Genomic DNA, 25568 nt, shown 5'->3' on the forward strand with positions numbered 1-25568 from the left:
TCATATAAATATGGCACGTTAAATGAACCCCCTCTATTGAGCAAAATACTATGTTTAGTTTTTTCTTAAAAATGTTCTTTTTGAAAAATACTCCGATGTCCACTGTCCAACCCTATTGCCTCTACCCCCTCAAAAAGAAAAAAAAAAAAAAAAGCCAGTGAAATTGAATTTCGGATGAAAAACAAATCAAGCCACCAAGGTAAATATGACGTACAATACATTGCAGACTAACATCCTAAATAAAATTCTGCACTTCGGAAAATCAAGGTCACTAATGTGTCTAGAATTGAATCACATTGAAAGTTAATAATTTTGTCTTTGTGCCTATACATATCTTAAAACAGGAAATGGAATAGAACTTAATATGTACGTGCAGCATATGTCCCTGTACAAAACATAAATCTCATGAGGGTTTTCCTGTTCTTCAAAGAAAGATACAGGTCACCAAGAAGTTCATAAATGAGAGGAAGGAATTACAGTTTTCTTGCATCTGAATGTAGGAAGAATACCCTTTCCTCGTTAGAGGTTTCACTAGTTGGAGGGCACAGCACCAGCACTGCCAGTGTGACACCACATGGCACACACGTGTGCTCTGGGGCGTGCCCGGCTGCGACCCTCACACACGCCAGAGGTTAGCGCCCGCAACATCGCTGCTGAATAACAGCGCAGAGAACAGTTTTGCCTCAACGTAGAGTAGTATGCTAATATTAACGAGCAAGTTATCGTATGGGATTTTTAAGAAGTCTACTTTCAGTGTTATTGAACTGATACTACGACTAGTTGGGAAGATTTATATTCCAAATTGATTAAATAATTAAATGGGTGATTATAATTAAACTTTATTCTTCATAGCCATCTACTCTATTTTCTTTCTTTTTTTTTTTTTTTTAATCTTGAAATGATGATGCCAGGGGACAGACTTAACCCCCCCCCCCCCAAAAGGTAGGGGAAATATTTAAATTCAACTTTATTTTGTAAACACTAACAGTGAACATTTTCATATACCATTGGGAAATGAGATGAAGCATAATTTGGTTTCAAACTCTTCTTTATTACTACATGTTCGTTTAAATGAGAACAGCTACTAATGCTCTCAAGTAAAGGGAAGACTCTTTTGGTTATAGAAGTTATTCTGCCTTCCTAGATGTACTGTTTTGTTTTGTTTTTTCTAACTTCACAAAGGCAATCACCATTTCCAAAACACATCAAGCTGAATTTCTGTTATGATACGCCAGAACGTTTTAGGACAAAAGCCAGCTGACTCGGGCAAAACCCTTGAAAGACTTGTTGCATTAAACATCTAAATGAGTAAAATACATAAAAATAGATGCAAATGATTTGTTTCATTTCCTGAAAAGTATTTCATGATTCCCCCATATCTACCCACGGTTACCATTTTTATTCTCCTTGGCCCTTCCTCTTGAGCCTTGTGGGGTAAACTTCCCAGCTCGCCAGCACCTACCGCCTAAATATGCTGCAGGAAGACAATAGATCGCATTTATAAACTGTAGGGGAGGATGTTCACTTGTGTGCAAATGCTAAAAATGGAATGAGCATATACATACTTTAAGCAAAAACTGCGGCTACCAAATCTGTCTCTAGTTGTTGCAGAGGTTTTCAGTCCAGAATTATCATTAAAGATGAATAATTGAAGCTTCTGTACAGTTGCTTTGGCAATCCCTAGACTTCCTTTTTTATGCCATGAAAGTTTGAGAAACATAAACAGCCCTGGATTGTTATTGGTACTGAGTAATGCAGATTTTATTGTTACTTGGGATCTTCAGTATGCTCAAGGAAACCATTTAATTCATATTATTAAGTAGGAAGTCATTAAGGAAGAACCTGATAGAATCAGGTAAAACCAATTCAGTCTCCTTCAGTTGTTGGAAAATTCAATATGCTTTATTTAAGCAGAATCATAGATACTGTATATTAACTATTCCAAGCAATCTTTACTCAGCTCAGAAAGGCCAGATGTATGGGAATTGTAAAAAATCAGGATATGCATAAAAACTGTTCAAGTGCATAAAGCAGCCCCATCTGGAAGACATCTACCAGAAATGAAGTTGTACAAAACCATTCCATTGATAATAAAGCTAATTTTTATGGGTCTGACAAGTATGTAATTATGTTCAGTGGTGCTTTTCAGATTTTATCACAGTCAATAAACCGCAGTGGTAATTTCATTCCCATTTGACATATTTACATGGAAACATTTGATTGGAGGAATTAGTAACCCTGAAAGCCTTGATAGATATGTTTTAATGATCTGTGACCTCCGCAGTCCCTCATCTGTTTATTGTTGCAACAGGCGAGAAGTCGTTCCTGTGTGACCTCTGCGGCTTCGCGGGCGGTACGCGGCACGCCCTCACCAAGCACCGGCGCCAGCACACAGGTCAGTTCGGGCGTCCATCCGTCTGTCCGTGGCCCTCGATTGCTTGTCTGTTCGGTTTTTGGAAAATCCGTGTACTTGAGGGTCTCCTGAAAACTCTCTTTGAATAACATGTAAATTCACCTGTTTTTTGCATGTGAAAAGTCGGCCCTCGGTAAATTCGTGTTCGGTAGGAGGACAGACAGCTTGCGTGCAAAGTGTGGACCTCCCTGCAGCCGAGACTTTGCCTGGGGGTGAGGCTGGAGGTTGGTTGCTCTCAGACATGCCCCCTCCCCTCAGTGTCTCCCTCCGACTTTCCTGTGCTTGCCCCTACCCCGTAGCTGGCTACCTGCTTATCTGTAGCCCCGCCTTCTGGGCTACATCTCCGCCCACCTAACCACCTGGACCCTGGAACCCACGGTCCCTCTACAGTTGGGGCCAGTGGGTGTGGTTGTAGGTCATCACCGTATCTGTTCTTGCCGTTAGGAAGGGACAGCAACAGAGAGGGCAACAGAAGTAGATAGTGACATTCAAGAGGATTCGTTTTTATGATGTTTATTCTTTATGATTCAGCATAATAAAATAGATGCCTTGGTTAGGAACACTTAAGAATGAAGAGTTTTAAATATTTAGTAAAATTGATTACTTACTCGGATTTATAAGTAATTATGTTAATAATTATAAGTTCTATGTGCCTGGGACAGTACTGTTATGGCCTTTTCCCTCCTAATTTATTATTTTTTTTGAAGTTGATTTATTTGAGAGAAAGAGATCACGAGGTGGGGAAGGGCAGAGAGAGGAGGAGAGAGAATCAAAAGCAGGCTCCATACTCTGTGCTGAGCCCAGACGTGGGGCTCGATCTCACACTTGTGAGATTATGACCTGAGCCGAAATCAAGAGGTAGATGCTTAACCGACTGAGCCACCCAGCAGCCCCTGTCCCTTCTAGTTATTAATAGAACTATTTTATTATCAAAAGTGACCTCGTGTAGATGATAAATCATGTGGTAACATGATTTGTAACTAAATGTACTTTTGTGTGGGGGGCCATGACAGGGGTGGTTTGGCCGTTACACTCCCGCTGGCGTGAAATGAAGATACACAAAATACGTTCTGTGGTACATTTTGAATCTTAATATGTTATATTTAACGGATAGCTGTAGGTAGCTTTAATGCCCAGGATAGTGTTTTTAAGATCAATGAAAATTAATGCCATTTCTTCTAGATCTTCAGTTTCTATGATTTCCGTCTCCGTATGAGGTTAGAGTTAGTGTTGAGTGTAATTTCCAGTGTTTAACATGATGTTGGAGACACACACTTAACTTTGTAATGTGAAAGCCCATTTCAAGTTTATTGCAGCTACCTACTCTTTTTTTTTTTTAATTTTTTTTTTTTAACGTTTATTTATTTTTGAGACAGAGAGAGATGGAGCATGAATGGGGGAGGGGCAGAGAGAGAGGGAGACACAGAATCGGAAACAGGCTCCAGGCTCCGAGCCATCAGCCCAGAGCCCGACGCGGGGCCCGAACTCGCGGACCGCGAGATCGTGACCTGGCTGAAGTCGGCCGCTTAACCGACTGCGCCACCCAGGCGCCCCAACAGCTACCTACTCTTTTAATCCAGTGACTTAAGAGATGGGAGAAGGGGCCCTGTGGATGGCAGTCATCCTCAGCGGCCATCTTGGAAGTTGAAAGCGTGCGCATGCGGTGAAGCGTGTTTCTCGGTGCCGAAACGTTCCTATCGGAGTCACTGTTGCTCGGCCGGTCCCGCCCCGCTGTGGCCTGGGGACCAGGCGAGCCCCTGTGCACCACCTGTGCCAGCCTGGCAGCACTCCCCCCGCCCCCTGCAGTGAGGACAGTCGTGCTGTGATCACAGGCGCTTACAGGTGATCGATCACGAAGCCTGCGTTGAGGAGGCACAACTTTATATTTTATGTCAGGTCCAGAGGCTCCTTATTACTTTGCTATTAACTTTATACCGTATAGGACAATGTCTCACAGACAGAGGCATCTGTCTTTGTGGCATTTATCTGCCTCTGTGGCACAAATCAAACATGATTCTTTAATACCAGAGTCAGTTCTTAAGACTGTTTGCTTCAGCCAAACAGCTTAGTACAACTCCGTCTACGCCCTTCGCTTTTATGCCGGATTTATAATATTTAAGCAACATGCAACTTTTTTTTCCCCCAAGGCCGGAATCGTGTGGTGCATTTGAAATCTATATTTCTCCGATGTGTTCCTCTTTGACATGGTTTACCTTTTTAGCACAGAGTGCCCACGCAAATTACAATCAGCTTGGAAAGGGATAGGTATCAAAAGTGTTCCAAATGGCGTAAATAATTCCCTGCTGCAATACAGACTGTCCAGGGGCTGACACAAAACATCTTCCATTTCAAGATTTACTTTTATCACCTGTCAGAGACCCTTGATTCAAGGGCACAGGAGCAAATCCTCACGTGGAGTTGAAGAGTCTTGGCCAGCTTAATAACCACCAGCCTGCCCAAAGGAACGCAAAGTGTGAGTTTCCATGAGGAGTGTGCAGCCTTTTTGACAGATTGTTGACACACAAAGGGCAGTGCTCTATATCCAGAGCCGTTCTGGTGTCCCCCCTCTGATGTTCTTTTACTTCCCCGTCAGAGGTACCTGAGATGCAGAACATTCCTTAATGGTTATTTTGGCCAAGATTGTCGCTCATAAAGGAGAGGGTGAAGAGCAACACAATTCAGTGTGCACTGTTATGTCATAAAAGGGGAAATAAGAGGAAAGGACATTCACCTTTGTTCTGCTGTTTTGAGTAGGGTGTATACAGGGAGCCCTACTGACTTAGAGATAGCACTGTTCAAGAGTACTTATTGCCTTACTCTTGGATTTACTCATCTTTCTGGAGTTTGAATGACAAAGGATTCAGAAGGACTGTTCCCAATGCACTAAATCATTTTGATCACTTCTTAACAAGTGTGTGATGGTACCTATCTCACTTCAGGCATTAACAAGTATTAGCAAGCTAGAATTCTTATTTAAAATTTGTAGATTTTTTTTGTCTTCAAGTTTTACAACCTAGAAGGTGCATTTATTTCTCTGGCTATATATTGAGACTAAAACAACAACAATGACAACAAAGAACTACTTCTCTATCTGTATTTCAGAAGTATATTTTCCTAAAGAAATTACTTGAAGGTGGGGCACCTGGGTGGCTCAGTCAGTTGAGCGTCCGACTTCGGCTCAGGTCATGATCTCACGGTTCGTGGGTTTGAGCCCCACATCGGGCTCTGTGCTGACCGCTCAGAGCCTGGAGCCTGCTTCGGATTCTGTGTCTCCCTCTCTCTCTCTGCCCCTCCCCCACACGTGCTCTGTCTCTCTTTCTCTTTCTCTCAAGGAAAAAAAAATAAAAATTAAAAATTAAAAAAAAAAAAAAATTACTTGAAGAAATTCCCTGAAATTACCTGAAGAAATTATCATTTATGGATTGAAAAAAAAATGCCAATTAACATATGTCAGCAGTAGCATTGGGCATGTAACAAGATGAATGAGTTACAAATTAACCATTATGTACAGATTTCACTGTAGTTTGTATAAATTGACATGGAGTTCGTCTACCAAGAGAGGAGACATGCTTGAGCCTTCTTTACTTATTTGTTAAAGCATAATATTTTATGTAGCATATTTTGGTAGCATTATATTTTTTTCTGTCGGCCTGTATAGAACTCAAAATTTCTTAGTATTACACAATTTAATCTACAGTGGCTCAGTGTTGTCAAGTTGGGTATGAAATGACAACTCATAGTTCACTGCAGTATAATTCTTGCTTAATATGAACTTCAAGGTATTAAAATATTAGAGACTATGACATTTTCGTTTAAAAGTGTTTTTTTAAGTTTAGATCATGTCACATAAAAAGTCATAAAAATTTAAATGAAATAAGCTACATTAACCATGTTTTTTAAGTTCTTATGTTAAACCTCCAAACCAAGAAAATGAACTTTAAAGATGACCTTTCATTTATACCACGAACTCAGTGAGTCCATAGTATCACCCTTTACCCTCCTAGATTCCTGCGAACTCTATGAAAAATGGTTAGGTTAAAGATGCCTACCAAGGCTATTAGAATAAACAAGTTAGCAGTGAGTTATGGTGCCACACATTTTCAAACACTAGGTTGAATGGAGTAAGAAGACATCAGGGTATATTTGTGTATGTGCTTAATGAAAAAAAAATCTTTAAGTTGTTTGACCACTTGAATCCATTATTTTAAAAGTGGAAAATTTACACTACCTAACTTGACCTCTCATTATATAGCTATAATAATCATGACTGTATTGTATTGGCATAAAGGTACACAGATACATCAATGGAACAGAAGAGATCTATGCCTGTATTTGTCACTTGTTTGAGACCAAGGTACAATATTTAGAGATAAATCTAACAAAGGATGTGCAAAACCCCTACGTTGGAAACTGCAAAATATTGCCAAGAGAAATTAAAGACCCAAGTAGGATGATATACCATGTTCATAGACTCAGGAGACTCAGATCCCATCAAGCTTCTTCATGTTCTGAAATTGACAAGCAGATTTTAAAATTCATATGGAAATCAACGATCTGAAATAGTCAACTTTGAGGAAGATGAACAAACCTGAGGACTTATACTACCTGACTTTGTATTATATTATAAAGCTACAGTAATCGAGTCTATTCTGGCATCGGCATCATCAAAGACAAATCTATCAGTGGAATGGAATAGAGATTACATCTACATGGTGAATAGATTTTTTTTTACAAAAGAAAAAAGGCATTTTAATCTTTTTAATATATAATGCTGTCCTTCCACAGTAAAAATGAACTTTGTTTTACATATCATACCATGTACAAATTTAACTCAAAACTACTCATATCTAAATGTAAAACTCAAAACTAAATAAAGTCTGGAAGAAAATTTAAGAGAAAAATCTTTGTGAACACAGATTACCAAAGATTTCTTAGATATCACATCAAAAGCCTGATGCATAAGTGAAAAAAAAACACATAAGTTGAAAAATTATAAACTGACAGGTTAATAACTTTATACATTAATTAACTTTTCCTCTTTGAAAGAAACTGTGAAGAGAATGCCAAGGCAAACCAAAGACTGGGGAACATATGTGTAAATCACGAATATGATAAAGGATTTGTATTTGTAATATATAAGTTAGAAACACTGTTATAAAGAAACAACCAACCAATTAAAAAGGAGTTGAATGAAGGGTGCCTGAGTGGCTCAGTTCATTGAGTAGCCGACTTTTGATTTGGGCTCAGGTCATGATCCCAGGGTTGTGGGATTGAGCCCTGCACCACTGGGCTCTGCACTGAGCGTGGAACTTGCTTAAGATTCTCTCTCTCCCTCTGCCCCTGTCTCCTGCTTGCACGTGTGCTCCCTCGCCCTATCAAAAAAAGAAAAAGAAAAAGAAAAAAGAAAGGGTTGAATGATTTGAACAAACATTTCACCAAAGTATATAAATATGTGGCAAAGAAGCACATGGAATCATGAAATGCTTCTCAACATGATTAGAGAAGTACGGTTTTGAAACATTGATGATACCATGTCCTGGTGATGATTTGGAGCAGTGGGAACTCGCCTGCACAACTGACAGCAATGTAAAAGGGAGACACCACTTTGGGAAATAATTTGGCAGTTCCTTACAAAATGAATGTGCACCTTCCCAGTGGCCCAGGCAGCACACTCCTAGGTGTTTGCCCAAGAGAAAAGGAGATGCCTGTCCAAGCAGAGACTTGCACATGAGGATTTATAGCAGCTTTGTTTGTAACACCCAAAAATGAAAACAGCTCGAATGTCCTCGAATGGAGAAACAAATTGAGGCACCTTCATACCGCGGCATGCTACTCTACTACTCAGCAACAGAAACGAATATTTACACCTGGAGTAACACGAGTGAGTCACAAAATAACGCTGACAGGAGGTCAGACGAGAGAGAGCACATACTGTATGTCTCCATGTGTATAAACCTCTGGAAAAACGCTAACTAATATGTGGTGATGGAAAACACGTGAGAGTTTGCTTGAGGATGTTCTGCGCCAGAAGAGAGGGGTACAAGGAACCTTTGGCAGGAGGGTGGCTGTGTTCCTTGTCTTGACTGTGGTGGTAGTTGCGTTCTGCCCGGTATGGTCAGCGTAGATACTTCAGAGTGGTAAAACAGTTAACAACACGTGTGTTTTAGCGCAGATGGTGCATCACTGTGTGTTTCTGTCGTCCGTGAGAACTGCCATGTGACCCTCGTGTGCGGTCAAGATGCTCTGCATTGAATTCATTGAGCGATTTGATTCGCTTCTTACAATGACTGTGAAAGTTTTCACACACGCTTTTGTGGGGGTGTCGATGTTTTTATGACCTGGCATATTCCTGTATCAAATTTGAACAGGTAGACCTGTTTTCTTTAGCCTTACGTAAGATGAAGATCGTATACTGTCTCAAATAAAAGCAAAACCCACCATCATTATGAAAGTGAATCTTTGTATAAGTCACTTCAGTATAGTTGCATTGTCTATACCAATTTAAGTGACTTGACCAGCAGTTGGGAAACCAAGAACAAAGTTATCCAAGCTGACCTGAGTGACCACTGGATTGGGTGTTATAGTTGAGCCTTATCCTAAGAACAAATGGCTGAAAGGTACAAAAATGCCTCTCAGCTGCAAGAATTTGCTCTTCTTTCCATATGGTCTTCTTTTTACAAGAATAAATAGAATATTTCCTTCTAGGATCTATTAAATGGTATCTCTACGTTAAATCGATGATCTGTGTGAAACCACATAATTATTTTGCATCTAAGAAGCCTTGCCTTTACTGATTGGGAGAGCTTGATGAGAACCACTGGTGTGTGTGCGCCTTTTTCATCTTTGTGATAGGCCAGTGCATGCCCTTACCCGTGTTCAGGCATTCCTGTTATAGGGTGGCAAAAGCAAGGCCTTGGGCATCCTAAGTCCCTTCCACCTGCTTTGTCTTCTCTAATCCTCACACCTGTCCCGCTCATTTGGTGGTTCTACCCTTCTGATCTTGTCCGGGAGTTGACAGGTAGGGAGCGAAATGTGGCAAAACCTGGTTTGGGACTGCAACCCATGTGGCTTCTTCTGACTCTGCCACCCGAGGCTGCAGGAACAGATAGAACACTGTCACACGAGACGTGGATGCACTCAGTTCGCTGTCACGACAGGTCTGGGTAAGGCCGTTATAAACAGGGGGACAAGTTTCTCAACGTTCTGATTTCAAGACACATACGGTTTTGTTGCTCCCTGAATTACGTAGTTTTATACCAACCTAGTTCATGCTTTGTTTTCTGCGTAAGTCCGTATCCTTACAAGATTATTCTAAAAACATCAGCATTAAGAAGTGGCAAGTAGAATTATTGAATATATGTAAAATTAATCCATTCTCTGTGTAAAATTTCTCAGAAAGGATGTCTGCTGAGAAGAGTATTATTGTATATTATAACTGCTTTGGGGAAGGAAGTGGTTGTGAAGCTTTCTCTAGTTCATCGGTGTCCAACAGAAATGTCATTCATGCAAGCTACACCTGTCATTTTAGGTTTCCTGGCAACCATATTAAAAAATGAAAACGTGGGCGCCTGGGTGGCTCAGTCGGTTGAGCGTCAGACTTCGGCTCAGGTCACGATCTCGTGGTCTGTGAGTCTGAGCCCCGCGTCGGGCTCTGTGCCGACGGCTCGGAGCCTGGATCCTGCTTCGGATTCTGTGTCTCCCTCCCTCTCTGCCCCTCCCCCGCTGGCTCTGTCTCTCTTTCTCTTTCAAAAACAAAATATGAATAAAGATTAATTTTTTTTAAGTGAAAAAGTAACTGATGAGATTTTTTTTTTTAAGTTAACTAAATGTCTGTTCATGTCTTCTGCTCATTTTTTAACTGAACTATTTGTTTTTTGGGTGTTGAGTTTGATAAGTTCTTTATAGATTTGGGATACTAACCCTTTATCTGATATGTCGTTTGTAAATATCTTCTCCCACTCTGTAGGTGGTCTTTTAGTTTTGTTGATTGTTTCCTTTGCTGTGCAGAAGCGTTTTATCTTCATGAAGTCCCAGTAGTTTATTTTTGCTTCTGTTTTCCTTGATTCAAGAGATGCATCGAGTAACAAGTTGCTCTGGCCAGTGTCAGAGAGGTTGCTGCCTATGTTCTTCTCTAGGATTTTGGTGGTTTCCCGTCTCACATTTACGTCTTTCATCCATTTTGAGTTTGTTTTTGTGTATGGTGTAAGAAAGTGGTCCAGGTTCATTCTTCTGCATGTCGCTGTCCAGTTCTCCCAGCACCATTTGTTGAAGAGACAGTCTTTCTTCCACTGGATGTTCTTTCCTGCTTTGTCAAAGATTAGGTGACCATATGTTATGGGTACATTTCTGGGTGTTCTGTTGATCTATGTGTCTGTTTTTTGTGCCAGTACCATACTGTCTTTATCGCTACAGCTTTGTAATTGAATTTGAAGTCTGGGGAATCGTGATACCTCCAGCTTTGCTTTGCTTTTTCTAGATTGCTTTGGTTCTTCAGGGTCTTCTGCGGTTCCATACAAATTCAGAATACACGCATCGACATTTTTCCAAAGAAGACATCCAGATGGGTAACAGACACGTGAAAAGATGCTTAACATCACTCATCATAAGGGAAATGCAAATCAAAACTACAATGAAATATCACCTCACACCTGAGAGAATGGCTAAAATCAACACAAGAAGCAACAGGTGTTGGCAAGGTTGTGGAAAGGGGGAGCCCTCTTACACTATTGGTGGGAATGCAAACTGATGTAGCCACTGTGGAAACCAGTATGGAGGTTCCTCAAAGGGTTAAAAATAGAACTACTCTATGCTTCAGCAATTACACTACTAGGTATTTACCCAAAGGATGCAAAAATACTGATTCGAAGGGATACACACACCCCAATGTTTGTAGCAGCACCATTAACAGTAGCCAAATTATGGAAAGAGCCCAAATGTCCATCAGCTGATGCATGATAAATAAGATATGGTACAAATATACAATGGAATATTACTCAGCCATAAAATAAAATGAAATCTTGCCACTTGCAATGATGTGGATGGAGCTAGAGTGTATTATGCTAAGCAAAATATGTCAGAGAAAGACAAATACCATATGATTTCACTCATATGTGATATTTAAGAAACAAAACAAATGAAAGTGGGGGGAAAAAGAGAGGCAAACCATAAAATAGACTCTTAACAAAAGAGAACAGATAGGGTTGCCGCAGGGGAAGGTGGGTGGGTGATGGAGTAAGGAAGGCATTTGTAGGGTTGAGCACTGGGTGTTGTATTTAAGTGATGAATCACTAAGTTCTACACCTGAAACTGATATTGCACTGTATGCTAACTAACTAGAATTTAAATAAAAACTTGAAACTGAAAAAAATACTTAATGCATCCCAATTATTACCATTCCAGCATGAAATCAATATAACATCATAAGTGACATTTTATTTTTTATGTTCTAGGATTTTGAAATTTTGTATGCATTTTATTTATACTTCTAGTGCATCTCAATCCAGAGGCTACATTTTTATACCAAATTTATGATTCATATGTAGATTTGATAACACTCTTTAGAAAGTAGATTCACATTCCCAAAGTGTTCTATACAAACGTAAACATTTTTTCTACAGGAGAATCCAGTATCAGGTTTTTAAATTTAAATTTACATTCATTAAAGTTCAATAGCCCCATTTCAAGTGCTCACCAGCCACTGCAGCTAGTACAGTTAAAAACTAAGATTTGATGGTTTCTTCGAATGAGTGTGTGTGCGGAGGAGGGGTGGTTAACACAGAGAAAGTTATCAATCAAAGGACTGGCCTTGAGTGGAGTGTAAGCCCTTGAACCAACTGCGGGCTAAAATGTCTGCGTAGGTAGAGCTGTTCTGTCCACACAAGGGAGTGCTGTTAAATACTGTTTTACATGTTTCTTTGAGGCTTCTTTCTGAGGTGATCTCTTATTCAACTTTAGTGAACTGTAATTTCTCCTTACTTGTATCAGTTTTTTTTTTAATAGGTATCAATTTTTAGCTGTATTTTTTTCTTCACATTTAACTTTAAGATTTTAGTTAAGTTGTATGCTGCATTTTCAAAAAATAGCTCTGTTATATGCTTTTTCGTGGTTTCATCCTCACTGAGATTTTTATGATGGGCTCTGGTGTAACGTAGTTTCTTAAATGACTCCAAATACAGTGCTGGAACAGGCTGTAATTTAGATTTCTGTTTGTGTAAGTTACATTTGAACTACATAAGGTATACCTTGTTTCCATTCAAATACAGAAATAAAAAATCAGTGATATCGTCTAAGTTTCTCACTCCGAGAATGAATATTCACAGGTCCCAAGTGTGAGCAGTTGATTAACCTATCTTCTTAACATTTATATGGAAAGAAGTTTCCTTTTTCATTGTCAGTAACAGGTTTAGCCTTTCATTTCCAGTTTTTTTATACAATTATTCATGTACAACATTGCTTTATGTTTTGCAGGAGAAAAACCTTTCAAATGCGATGAGTGTAACTTTGCCTCCACAACCCAGTCTCATCTGACTCGACATAAGCGGGTGCACACGGGGGAAAAACCCTACAGATGCCCCTGGTGCGACTACAGGTAATGCTTTCAGTGCTTTGGTGAGTAGAGTCAAGTGGGTCACCCTGGCAGATTCTCTGTGAAAGAACAGTTTTTCTGATCAGCGCAAGTTGGCCCAGCTCCTTAGGTTGGGGGTGATGTCACCATCAAATTCTAGTGACGATTTTTAAAATTCTTTTCCGAGTTCTTTTCCGTTTTTTATAGTCTTAACACTTAGGTTTTATCATCCTTTGTGCATCTGAATTTCAAGTGGTTTATTTCCTTGCCCAAGTGAGGCACGGTTCCGTTGAATCCGTCGTTCAGGGCGTGTGGCACCTTGTCTCCGATGAGTGAAGCGCGTTTAGGCGACGAAGACGAGAAGCGTCTCCCGCCTTTAAGGATATTGTAGCGTAATAGGTGGCCTGTAGGATGTCTGAGTAATCACAGCACGGATTTCACGGAGGAAAGTGGAAGGCCAGGGGCGTCCCTAGAGAAGGAACAGGACGCCCTACTCGGGAGAGCCTTTCACCTGGGCTCGAAGAACGGGCGAAAGTCCCGGTCCCATGGCTGTGGTACCAGCGTGCAGGAGGCGGGGGTGGCTGTAGCCTTTTCTGGCCGAAAGCGTCAGAGAGCCCACGCATGCTCAGTCCCCTCCCTCGGCTCCTCGGTGGCTGAGGGATGCCTGCCGCCCTGCAGGGTTGCTCTGCAGCCGCCGCAAAGCCTAGATGCCAGAAGTCTGAGACGGGTGCGGGCAACGGCAGATCGTCCCGTTTTACTGCAAGGTGTGTGTGGAGAGTGCAGCGCGAGAAGCCAAGCGGGCAGTGGAGCTTGCAGCCCGATCAGCCTGCAGCGGGAGCCCGTGGGAGGGAGTTCAGGGCACGTTAGGAGGTCGGTCGGACCCCACGGACTTGGCAGGCAGCCGGACTGTGAAGCCTGAGCCACTGTGTGAGCGCCTTCTCCATCCTGGGGCCGAGGACCTCATGGACCCCGCTACCCGTGATGACCGGAAACATTGAGGGTGGTCCTTGCCCCGCAGCCCGCTCGCTGTGTTAAGCGTTAGCACGTGTACCTTAAGGGGCGGCCTTCGTTGAAAAGGACACTTTTGTATTCCTGTGGATGTAGCCTCTGCATTCAGTAAATATATTGCCATAATCTCTATTATTTTCCTCATTATTGCGTTAAGTTTTATGTGAAAGGTCATTTAAGAGTACAGAGATATTACAGATATATTTCATTCATTAATTATTCATTCATTCAACATTTTATGAGTTCTGTCTTTGCTTAGCACTGGATTGGTGTTTCTTGGAAATTTGGTAAAGCGGAGATCCAGTTAGAGGTAGACATACACGTTTTAAGGTGGTGATAGGAGTTGCTTAAAAACATAAACACTTTGAATGTTCTTTTCCTTATTAAAGAGGTCATACTGTGTAGTTGCATTCTCTGTAAAACACAGAAAAGCAATTAGAAAAATTGTAAAAATTTCCCTTAATTATCACTTTTAGCTATTAGTATTATATCTTTATAGTTTGTGTGCGTTAGATTTGAGTTGTTTTGGAGGCTTTTTTTGTTTCTTATAAATTTTATTTTTCATACTTAACAAATTGTAACTAGCTTTCTGTTTCATTCATCTAGTATAACTGTGGTTTTCGAACTGTTACTTTTCTTTATTTATCTTAAGAAAGAGACTGCGAGCAGGGAAGGGGAAGAAACACAGAGAGAGAGAGAGAGAGAGAGAGAGAGAGAGAGAGAGAGAGAGAGGGAGAATCCCAAGCAGGCTCCACACGGTCAGCACAGAGCCCAACACAGGGCTTGATCTCATGAACCATGAGATCATGACCTGAGCTAAAACCACGAGTCGGACCCTTAACCCACTGAGCCCCCCAGGTGCCCCTCAAACTGTTACTTGTAGGTAGCAGAACTGTTATTTCAAACAGGATCATGTTCACATCCCATATATAAAATAGATAAGAGTATTTTTTACCCCTTATAAATAGATTTCATAGTTAAATCTGTAATATTTACTTACAACATTAAAAAATCATCATACAATACTGTTTTGACAAGCAAAAACCTTTCAGACAGAGGAGTTACTTTAGCAGTAGTTGTTGGGTTAGCCTTGTCCATTTTACGTCCTCATTCTGGGGTAAGCAGGAGGGTGTAGTTGAGAGCCAAGCTCCAGAGGAACTGACCCAGCAGGCACGGACATCCTTCACCTCTGAGCTGCCCCTTGCTCCTTCACAAATGTGGGTAATGAGAATAGCAGGGGTGTTGTTCATTTAGAGGAGGGGCACTTAGACATCCCTGGCCGCACCTGGCTGAGATACCGGAACCCCGGGTTTCCTCTCGTCCCAGATTAGACCTTTGAACGGTTACACCTTGTAATCTCACGATACTGTTCAGTGAGGTAGTGCAAGAGTTTCGATGCCCTGAGAGTCTTTGGTGTGTTGAAATGTATTTATAACACATGTCATAATGGATTTTTTTCCCCAGTTTTTGAATTTGTTAAAAATACATTGAATCCAAAATCAATTGTTGGATAATTGCTGAAATACCTTAGAATTTCAAGTGCCTCATTTGAAAATTACTCTTCTCTTAATATAAACCTGATACTGGCATAGCTCTGAGTTAGATGAATATACAGTAGTCACTTTACTAAGTTTTTAGACATTTGGGCCATTTTTGGTTTTTCCTTTGAAAATGCTTATTCCCAAATCTTTATGCATATCTTATGCATGATCTTTTAAAACAAATTCCTGGACGTAGGACTTATGGCTTTTAATAATAGTATGACTACAATGGTTGGGACTTGAATGTTGTCTCTCCGGTAAGTACTGTGTTTTGGTAGACTCTTAAGTCTTTGTATGCTTAAACATTTCAATGTTCTTCAGGTTTCTTGATATGAAATTGTTTTACTATGTGTCCCGTATGCAAATTACCTCCCTGACGCCCTATCCCTTCCACTTAGAAGTGCATCTGAGCCAGCTGGGCCCCATCTGTCGGACACCTCCATCAGCCACTGTGCGCAAAAGGAGATGGTGTTTTCTAAGAATATTGTCACCGTCCCATGAATTAATACTCAGGACACTTAAATCTAATGATCTATCAAATTTCCTTTAGAAATGTTTGAAATTCTTGATACCAGGGTAGTTTCATCTTAAAACTTGAAAAGAATTTGATTATTATTGACAGTAGTTTCAGTGCTTTCTGTTCGTATGACAGTTTTATCAATCTTGAAATGGTTAGGTCTGCTTTCCCTCGTGAACAGAAGACAAGTTAACCTTGCCTAGGAATACAAAACCTTGCAGACACATGAATAGTGATGTTAGGGACTATGAACGAAATACAGAATTTACAGCAGATACTGTTGTTTTCTTGTTGATGAACAAAAGACTTAAAAATGAGCAGACAGGCAAGTTCACAATGATTGTTTTGGTTGCATAGCATAGTAAGTAGGAAATGCTTACCATATCTATCTTATAACAAGGAGAATATCTTTTTTCACAGGATAGATAAGTTTGAGTGTGTAGATTTCCAGAGAATAAAAATACCTATAAGATAATCACATATTTCAAAGAAGATACTGTTATCTTTGTCTTGATTCTTTCCATAATACTTTATTGCTTAAAATACTTCAATATGTTTTTCCCATTTAGATCTTTATTCTTAATGTAGAGAGATAAAAATTATTCCTTAATGTAGATAGATAAAAAATTATGTCTATCTTTGTCGTTATTAACACTTATTTGCAGGTAAAGTTACCATTGTTGGAAACTGAACTATTACTTAAGTTTTACTTGAAAATATATTTTTATTATATAAATGGAATATTAGTAAAGAAATCGTTGTAGTTATAATTATTCATGAAAAATGTGAATATAGATTTGTTTACAGAAGAATTTTATAATTGGTCTTTTGAACCTGGGGCTATTTTTCAAGTTTGCATTATTAATTTAGGCAATGACATCTCATTCTATTCAGATGTAAACATGTACTCCTCTCCTAAGCTTTTACTGTTGAAAATATCCAAAAGTCTAATCCATTACAAATCAGTATATTCCATCATTACTCTGTAACTTCTTCATCATTAATTACTATTCATTAATTTCAGAGCATAAATTTGGATTCATGGCACACTGTTCTGCCATGTTATCTATGCAGCAAATTCTTAAGATGTGTTTCTACATTAAATGGAAACAGTCTAGCAGTTTTCTGTATTTTTATTTCCCTTTGTTAGGTATTAGTTGTCACTTCTGTGTTACAAAATAGAAAACCTTTAAAATGTTACAGTAAGTACTGTTCCTAAAAATATAAATCCTTATTTCCCCATAGAATTTATTAATATCAAACTATGTTCTGTTTCACTGGTAACACTGGCTCTCACAAAAAAAAAAAAATAGATGGCTATAATTGAGCTTTCTTTTATGTGAAACTTCTCATTGGCTTCTGTTTTTGATTTAGGATTTGCGGGGGAAATACAATAAATGTATACTAAACATCAAACCACTGGTAAGTCATGAGAACTAAGACAAAAGGCTACCTGCAGTATTAAAAATATTAAGAATAATCATATATTACAGTTTAAATGCCACTTAGCAAATTAAAGAAAACTAAAACGTCAAGCGAAACTCTGGCAATTTGATCATTTACGTATTGTGTCCCTATAACGGATCTTGGAATAACTTAAGTGTTCCCTATGATTGCTTTTGGCCAGAGTTTTCCTCAACTGTATAATGTAGATTTCTAGTCTTACACACATTCTTTAAAAAAAATGTTTTACTCTTCTGTTTTTCATTTTATTTACTATTATTATTTTTTAAGTTACTCAAAATTATAATCCTAATAGAAATATGATATATCATGTTGCTGTGGAATAAAATCTACAATTCCTGCCTCATATTAAAGATCACTCTATTGTTTGCTAAACTTGTAGCAAATATACTTGGATTTTGTCAGCCCTACTTGTTGGTTTACTTACGTCTTGGCCAGTGTAGCCCATAGAAGTCATTAATACATAAGATTTTGATCTCAAGATTTTTCTTTCCTGTCTGGGTGAGGGGGAGGCTCAGAATAGTTGATGCAATATTTAACCAAGGACGAGGTGGTATCTCAACTAGAAATGGGCTTCTTGTGAAACTCCTTAACATCTCTTTTATTACCCCTGTAAATATTTTCCTTAGTATTTTTTATAATTAAATTCAGTAAGTTTTCACACATGTGACTGGAGTAGAGAGAACTCGCCATTTGTCACAACCATTTGAAATATGTTTTCTGTCTTAGAAAATATTCATCAAAAATATTTTTAGTTGATTTCTGTCTTAATTTTACAAGATGCTGGAAGCATTTTTTAGGTCATTGTACGATGCAGGGACAGAAGATTGTATTCATAATAATTATATCCCCTTAAAGTTTGAATTAATTTTTCAAACATACATTTCTATGAAGAGTCTCAGTTATGAAAATTTGTTTCAGGTCTTAGATAATATTATGCATCTGTATGTAATGTTGCTGTGTAAATACTTTATGTTTATTATGCATAATTAAATAATAAGACAGACTACCTTGGTTATCGTGGCATTAAGAATTCAGTGTTCGGTGGTTCTCATTGTTCTTACCTTCCGCTTACTCCAGCAGCATCCTGAGCTAAGGAGACCAACTCCACAGGGGATAATTTTCTCCTTTTGGATGATCTCTTCTGAGAGTCTCAATTTTCCTTTGGCTTCCTGTGCGGGTTCCCAGGTTGTACCAGGAGAAGCAGTGGCTAGAGCAAACTTGGATTTGCCCTGAATAGTGACAAGAAATAAAAGCAGGTGTTGGTCCACGTAGCCGAACATCATCTCTAGCGAGAGAGAAGTGCAGTTGTACGCACCCAACGAACAGCGCACGTTGTTTCGTCAGAAAAATCAGAGGTAGCATTCGCTCCTTATGGGTGACTGTGAAGTTCTCAAAGAATAACGACACTGCATAAATGTGATCAAATGAAAATATCTAGTATTCATATTAGATAAAGTTTATATTTATAGAACTTTGATTAATGCCACAAGCCTAGCTATATTGGAACAGACTTTAAATCAAAACTGTTTTTGTCAGTGAATTAAGCCAGAGAAAGGCTAATCCTGCACGATATCACTTATATATGGAATCATAAAAAAAAGAAAAAAGTAAAAGACAAACTCCTAGAAACAGAGAACAGAAAAGTGGTTTCCAGGGGCTGAGCATGGGGGGCGCTAAACAAGTGGGGAGAGACTGGTTTTTAAAAGGGTGCAGACTTTCTTTTTTTTTTTTTTAAAGGATTTATTTATTTATTTTTTTCTCAACGTTTATTTATTTTTGGGACAGAGAGAGACAGAGCATGAACGGGCGCGGGGCAGAGAGAGAGGGAGACACAGAATCGGAAACAGGCTCCAGGCTCTGAGCCATCAGCCCAGAGCCCGACGCGGGGCTCGAACTCCCGGACCGCGAGATCGTGACCTGGCTGAAGTCGGACGCTTAACCGACTGCGCCACCCAGGCTCCCCAAAAGGGTGCAGACTTTCAGTTACAAGAAGAGGAAGGTCTGAGGACCTAACGTAAAACATAGCGACTGTTTTGGATAAGACTGTTGTATCATTGAAATTAGCTAATAGAGTAGGGCTTAAATGTTCTCACCAAAATTTTTTTTAAAAAGTACTATTTTAAAAAAAGTACCGGTGAATACTGTCTCATTATTTCATTTACCTCAAATCTGTCGTCTCTATATTCTACTCTATTGTAACTGCTAATCCAGATAAGGGAATAAAACACAAAGGTACTTAGACTGAAAGGTTCGTTGGGGAGCCTAGAAATCCAGCGGTCTCGCAGACTTTTCGTAGCATGATGACAGTTGCAAGGCTTTCTTCCTTGCATGGTGACCTGGAAGGCGAGCGCGCCCTGGTGACTCCACACAGTTCAGCTAATCGCAGGCAGAGGTCAGCAGCGTGGCTGGTTTGTGAAGCCATGTTTGGTCAGCGGCAAGTATCGGTGCTGCTGGGGGGTTCCTCGTGGCGCACGTCGAGATGACAGCTGTGATGGACTTGTACTGTCTTTCACGTGGAGGCCATGTTGGCGGTAAGCTGACCTGGGGCTTTTGAGGGCTTGTCTTGCGAAACGACCTCAATGGATCTTCTTTTCAGATTTTCCATAGTGGATTGAGAAAGTCGCGCTCTATGTTAATGTATTCTTTTTTTGCCTACTGTTCTTATCCGTTTCGGCAGGAACTGAATTCTCTCTGTCTGTACAAGTATCTTCTCTTTCTCCCTGACCGTTTTATTAGTGATCTCTTTTTTAATCTCAGTGGTTCTAATTGTGGTCTTGATTTGGTTTTGTATTTTCTGTACTGTTTAGGTCTGGTGTTATTTTTGTACACAGCGTGTGTTATTCAGACTTTCCTTCCCTGCCCAGTAGCACCCAAGCACATGGGCTTTTTAAATTTTCGTTCCGGCCTGACAGGCCCTGTCCCAAGGCAGCACAAGTCTTTTTTTTATATCAGGCCTTTAGTTAATGTGGGTGAATTTTCATCTAACAAAGCTCATTTGAGTAAGAGAAAATCTGTGGACTTTTAAACAAATAGATTCCATAGCACTAAAAATTACAATTTTGTTCAGATGTCTTTAAAAGGGGGAAAAACGCTGAGATAATTTGTTCTGCTTATCGTACGAGTAAGTTGTTTTGTTTGTAGATGAGGCTGAAATAAGCATTGAGATCGCAGATTAATTAGAGAGCCATTTTGAACACAAAGTGACCACAGACTCCCTCTGCTATCTCTTCGAGTAGAATCTAGACAAACATGTTTATGTAACCCGCTGTTGCCGAATCCCAGATCCAGTCATTATAAAAGGACCAAAGCTATCTTTGGGGATGGTCTTTCTACAAGGAATTACTATGGACAGTCCCCTGGGTGGTAGTTAGATATATGTGTATATATTGTGGCAGAAAGTAAGGCCTTCGAGATGAAAAAAATAGAAAATATTTTTTTGGGCAATAGTCTCTTGCATAATAAGTTATTCCTCAGACATTAGAGCTATTATCACACAACAAAACACTCTGCTGTGTAACTATCTATATCTCCTAGCGTCAGAGGCTCACACACAGTAGCTGATTAGGGAAAACTCTGTAATCACCAGGAGGGGCTGACAAGAGTCAGTAGAACATCAGGCACATCTTCCAGCGTAGTATTGGGTTTCACAGACTCAGATGTGGCTGGAGGAGAAAGTAACCAAACAATATTAACATAGCTGTGAGGCGCCTGAAAGTTGGACCAGGGTCACTAGTTCAATGGGAATGATAACACAGTAGTTATCTGTTGTTTTCTGTTGTTTTCACAGATTCTGAAATATTGCTGTGCTAGGGCCTGTATAAACAAGTGGGGGAGAAAGAAAGACTTGAAACATTTAGAAAGGGGTGATGCGGTAGTTTCTATGAGGCGCAAGACGTAACCTGGCTCCTGTATCCGCGTACCTTCTGTACCCTGAACCCGCCTCCGTGGAGGAGGGAGTTGGCCTACAGTGCGGAAGGACATACGAGCGTGTGCTCTGCCTTTACTTTAAGAAGGTCTCTACAAATGAGACGACGTCAGTATTTTCTTAATTAGAGAATGTAATGCAAACTGTTGGCTTCTCCTATTTGTGAGAAGTAGCAGGCTTGTGAGAAGTTCTAGAATGAATAATACCCATAAAGTTTCTTTTAGACAGTGATAACTTCCATCTTCCTATGGAGCTACCAGCCAGCTGAAGTAGAAATAAACCTGTTACTCTGTAGAATCTGTTACTCTGTGACATAATGTGTAATGTGATACTTCCCCCCCTCCCCACACACAGGGAATTTAAACCTAATGTTAACCCTTACTTATGCCCCTTCAAGTTTAATTCCTTATTCTTCATTATTTCAACTTGAAACTTGCTAACCAACCCACATCCCTCCTTTCATATCTTTTGGAGATCTCTCACTGAGTAAGGTTCAAATATATGTTATTTGACTGTGCTTGGCTCTTTCTTTCCTCGATATGTTTTGTTTCTTCATCGTTAAGTTACATGTTTAACAAACATATGAAATGTCATAAAACAAATTAGAATTTTCCCACTGAGAGAAAATGTGGCAGATTTTTAGTTGTTGTGCGTACATCAGTCTCTGAGATTGTGTTATTAGGGGTAAGAAGTGGTTGACAGTTAAGTTTGACAGATTTTTGTTCTAAAAACTAAAGATAGCTTTAATTTTAGTTTAAGATTCTGTTCGGTTTTCTACTCCCAAATTATACTTTCCATCTGACTTTATCTGGTTGCTTCGGCCAACCCGGAGTATCGGGCACATGGACCAGGTGGTGAGGGACAGCGAGAGTCCACCTGGGTAGCTGGAGTTTTACCCCAAAGGCCAGTGAAGAATTTTAAGAAGGAAAGGAACATACATTTTGTTGTTCCAATTTCACTGATGCAGTGCGAAGGGGGAGCCTGAGGAGGGACACAACAGGGGACAGAGAGGTCATGTAATAGATGCCTGCAAAGGTCCCTGGTGGAAACAGTAAGTCCCTAACCCTAAACTGACACTGGGCACAGGATAGAACAGCATGCGGGTCCCAGTGCTTGTCAGGAGGTGGGCTGCATGGATCAAATCACTGGATGCAAGGGCAGGCTGACAGATTCATGCCACCCTTTAGACGCCAGGGCTGCATGGTGGATGGCGGCACGGTTCCCGAGGTCTGCGCTGCCGGAGGAGGAAGGTCCCTTCAGCAGAGTGAGTGAGGTTCAGGATGTGTTAACTCTGAAATGCCCATGTGCGGTCCTAGAGGAAAAATGTCAGGAGAAACATAACCAGAATTCATAGACTTGCAACTTGAAGGCATCGATCGATAGGAGCAATATTTGCCTTGAAAATGGGGAACGGGAAAAACGCAGAGGGGCAGATTGCAAGTGTAACAGGGGCTGAGAGGCAGCTTCCCAGAAACGGAAGGGACCTCGGGGCAGCAGACGAGCCTTGTCAGACGCTTCACAGAGTAAGGGCAGTGCAGTCCCCCTGCCGCGTCACCAAGAGGTCCCCGATTCTCTCGCGGAGACCAGTGCCAGTAAAGGGCCGGGGACAGAGACCAGGGAAGTGCACAAAGTGAGGAGATGGCAAGAGTGCAGGTGGGCTGGTCTTGAAGGAAGGTCTGTCCCGACGCCCGCCCCGTGACAACGCTTGGGAGACAGTGAGAGCCGGAAGGGCAGACGGGCAGGTGCACTTTGCACCTGTGCATCTGTCTTCATTTGTGTGCCAGAGATCGCCGCTTAGGGTTTTTGTGGGTGCCTACCTGCCAGGGTGAGAGAGCCAAGTGAAATAGCCGGGGTGAGTGCTGTCTCCTACCCAGGGGCCGGGATGGGGCACGTGAGGCTCGGTGTGCTGGTTTTGTGCCGCGTGGGGGACACTGGTGGTGTGTTTGAGTAGGCCTACGTGGCTTGGCGGAAGCCCTCCCAAGTCACGGCGGCGCCTCGCGTTCTCGCTGTGGGAGCCCCTGTCCGCGGAGAGCTCCAGCTTCAGAAGCTCGGAATCTGCTCGGGCAGCTGTCATCACGGTGTTTCTGCCCCACACACGCTCTTACCTTTGTTGCATTACAACTTTTGCATCGAGAACGTGGAGATGGTGTGAGGGCATTATTCTGCCTCCCTGCCTCCCCTTCACCCCCCCAAACATTGGGATTTTATTTGTTTTATAGGAAGAATTTCCACAAAGGCCGTCCTGGTTTCACCCGTGTATGCAATTCAGAAATCCGCTTGGCACCCGCTTAACGATTCAGTGTAGTCATTTAACAAACACTCATTTTTAAATGCAATCTTTCAAAATGTGACATCTTTCCTGTGACTTAAACAGTTTTTGTGAGTGTCTCGGGGTTCTTCTCAGACCAATAAATCTAACAGGCTACTCTAGTGACGTCATCAGCCAGTGGAGGAGTTCAAGCACTCTTGGCGATGACACCAGACCTCCCGCATGTTTTACAGTTCACTCGATTTCTTTTACCTGTGTGTTGTTTGTGTGGCTTCGTCCAGCGGATTGTAGGTAACCCTTTGATCAGCTGTGGACTCCATCATGCCTTCTGTGTCCGCTTGTGCTGAAACTTCTGTTTGTTTCAGATTGACCCCATGCCTTCGTCAAATTGCCATACTCCTAGAAACCTGGGACTCTACCAGAATGGTCCCCCCAAGAGAAATGTAACAATAAGGATCATGTGGATAGTGGGGTCGGTGTGTGTACAGTATGAAGAGAGAAAGCGAATAGATCCCTCCTTAGGGTGAGAGGGTACATAGCGTAGGGTGCACCATAAGTGCCGTGTCGGGGTCGCCGTACCACACCCCTGCAGTGGAAGTGAGTCTTTGCTGTTGTCTCACAGGCTGGCGTGCGCTTTTTGTTTGTTTGTTTTTGCATTCAGGAGCATTGTGTGTGGATGTCCTTTGATCCTATTGGATTTCTTGCCGCTTTGTTTCTTTGCAGATGACGATTATCCCAAAATGGTTACGGCAGCATCTCAGTTTCTTGGTGTTAGCTGGTTTTTTAACTTTACAGATGAAAAGTGCATTCATTTCCCGTTGCAAATTGAGATGGTTCTATACATCTTGTCACAAATTTGGGGCAGCATTTCTGTGAGTACAAGTGAAGAGTCACCATAGCATTCCCGAAGTAGGTTCGTTTCAGTATTGTCTGCGGTGCGTTCTTGACATGGTCGGGGCAGCATCCCTTTCCTGGACTCACTCGACTTCCTTGGGGAAGAAGGAACCCGGAGACCCCAAGTAGGAATGGCAATAGTAAGTGTGTCATTGGGAATGTACCCTCTCACACTCAAGGAGCCGTGTGCCTGGGCCTGAGAGATATATGGATGATCTCAGCGTATATATATTTTTAATTACATGTTCCTTTCAGTTAATGATTTCTGTATGGCCACTGAAAAATGATGTTATGAATATAATGATTGTACAATCCAAATCTTACTTCTTGAGTTATACGTACTTGTTTTTAACTTATACGCACACACACATATATCACCTTCCTCGCGTCCATTTTTAACAAAACAGTCTCTTAAAACATTGTGTGCTCTGACATAGAAGAGATTCAAAACAAGGATCCAGTTTTATTTTTAAGGTTTTTTTTGTTTGTTTTTTGGGGGGTTTTTTTAGTTTAAAAGTGGAATATATGTTTGCTTTAGCTGTAAAAGCACAATCAAGGCACCATGATAAGTGAGTCAGTGTTGTAAAAGTAAAACGAATTTTGCCTTCACTCACATGAGCTATAGAAGGAGGAAGCTTTATTGTCCCTGGGAAAGTGATAAGGCAGAGTAATTGTATATTATACTGTCCCAGAACATCTGCCTGAAGACTGGTGGAACAATTCATCTATCATGGGCGATACAGCATGTTTTGTCTTTCCGCTTTAACCCGTCCCCACTGCTGGCCTGCGTGGAGGTTTTGATAGGGCCTGCGCCTGGGCCGGCGCTCACATTAATCAGTCCCCTTGTTCAACACTCCAGCTGACATAATTACAACCTGCGCACAGCAGTTATTCAAGCCGAGTCCTTGTCACTCGTGGTGCGAAACTACACAGCTCTGATCCCGGAGGGGATTGCCTTATCACACAGAAC

General features: G+C 40.9%; 1 protein-coding gene across 2 annotated transcripts in view; it reads left to right on the plus strand.

The window, feature by feature from the left end:
• Positions 1–25568, plus strand: part of ZNF407 (zinc finger protein 407) — a 458246-nt gene that overhangs the window by 275192 nt on the left and 157486 nt on the right. For both annotated transcript variants that reach the window (XM_025931398.2, XM_086683227.1), the window contains exons 6-7: positions 2312–2395; positions 12881–13001. In XM_025931398.2, the coding sequence (XP_025787183.2) occupies positions 2312–2395; positions 12881–13001 (205 nt within the window). The remainder of the gene's footprint in view (positions 1–2311; positions 2396–12880; positions 13002–25568) is intronic.

The sequence above is a fragment of the Puma concolor genome, chromosome D3 (assembly GCF_028749965.1).
Source record: "Puma concolor isolate L17-30 chromosome D3, mPumCon1.1.hap2, whole genome shotgun sequence".
Lineage (NCBI taxonomy): Eukaryota > Metazoa > Chordata > Mammalia > Carnivora > Felidae > Puma > Puma concolor.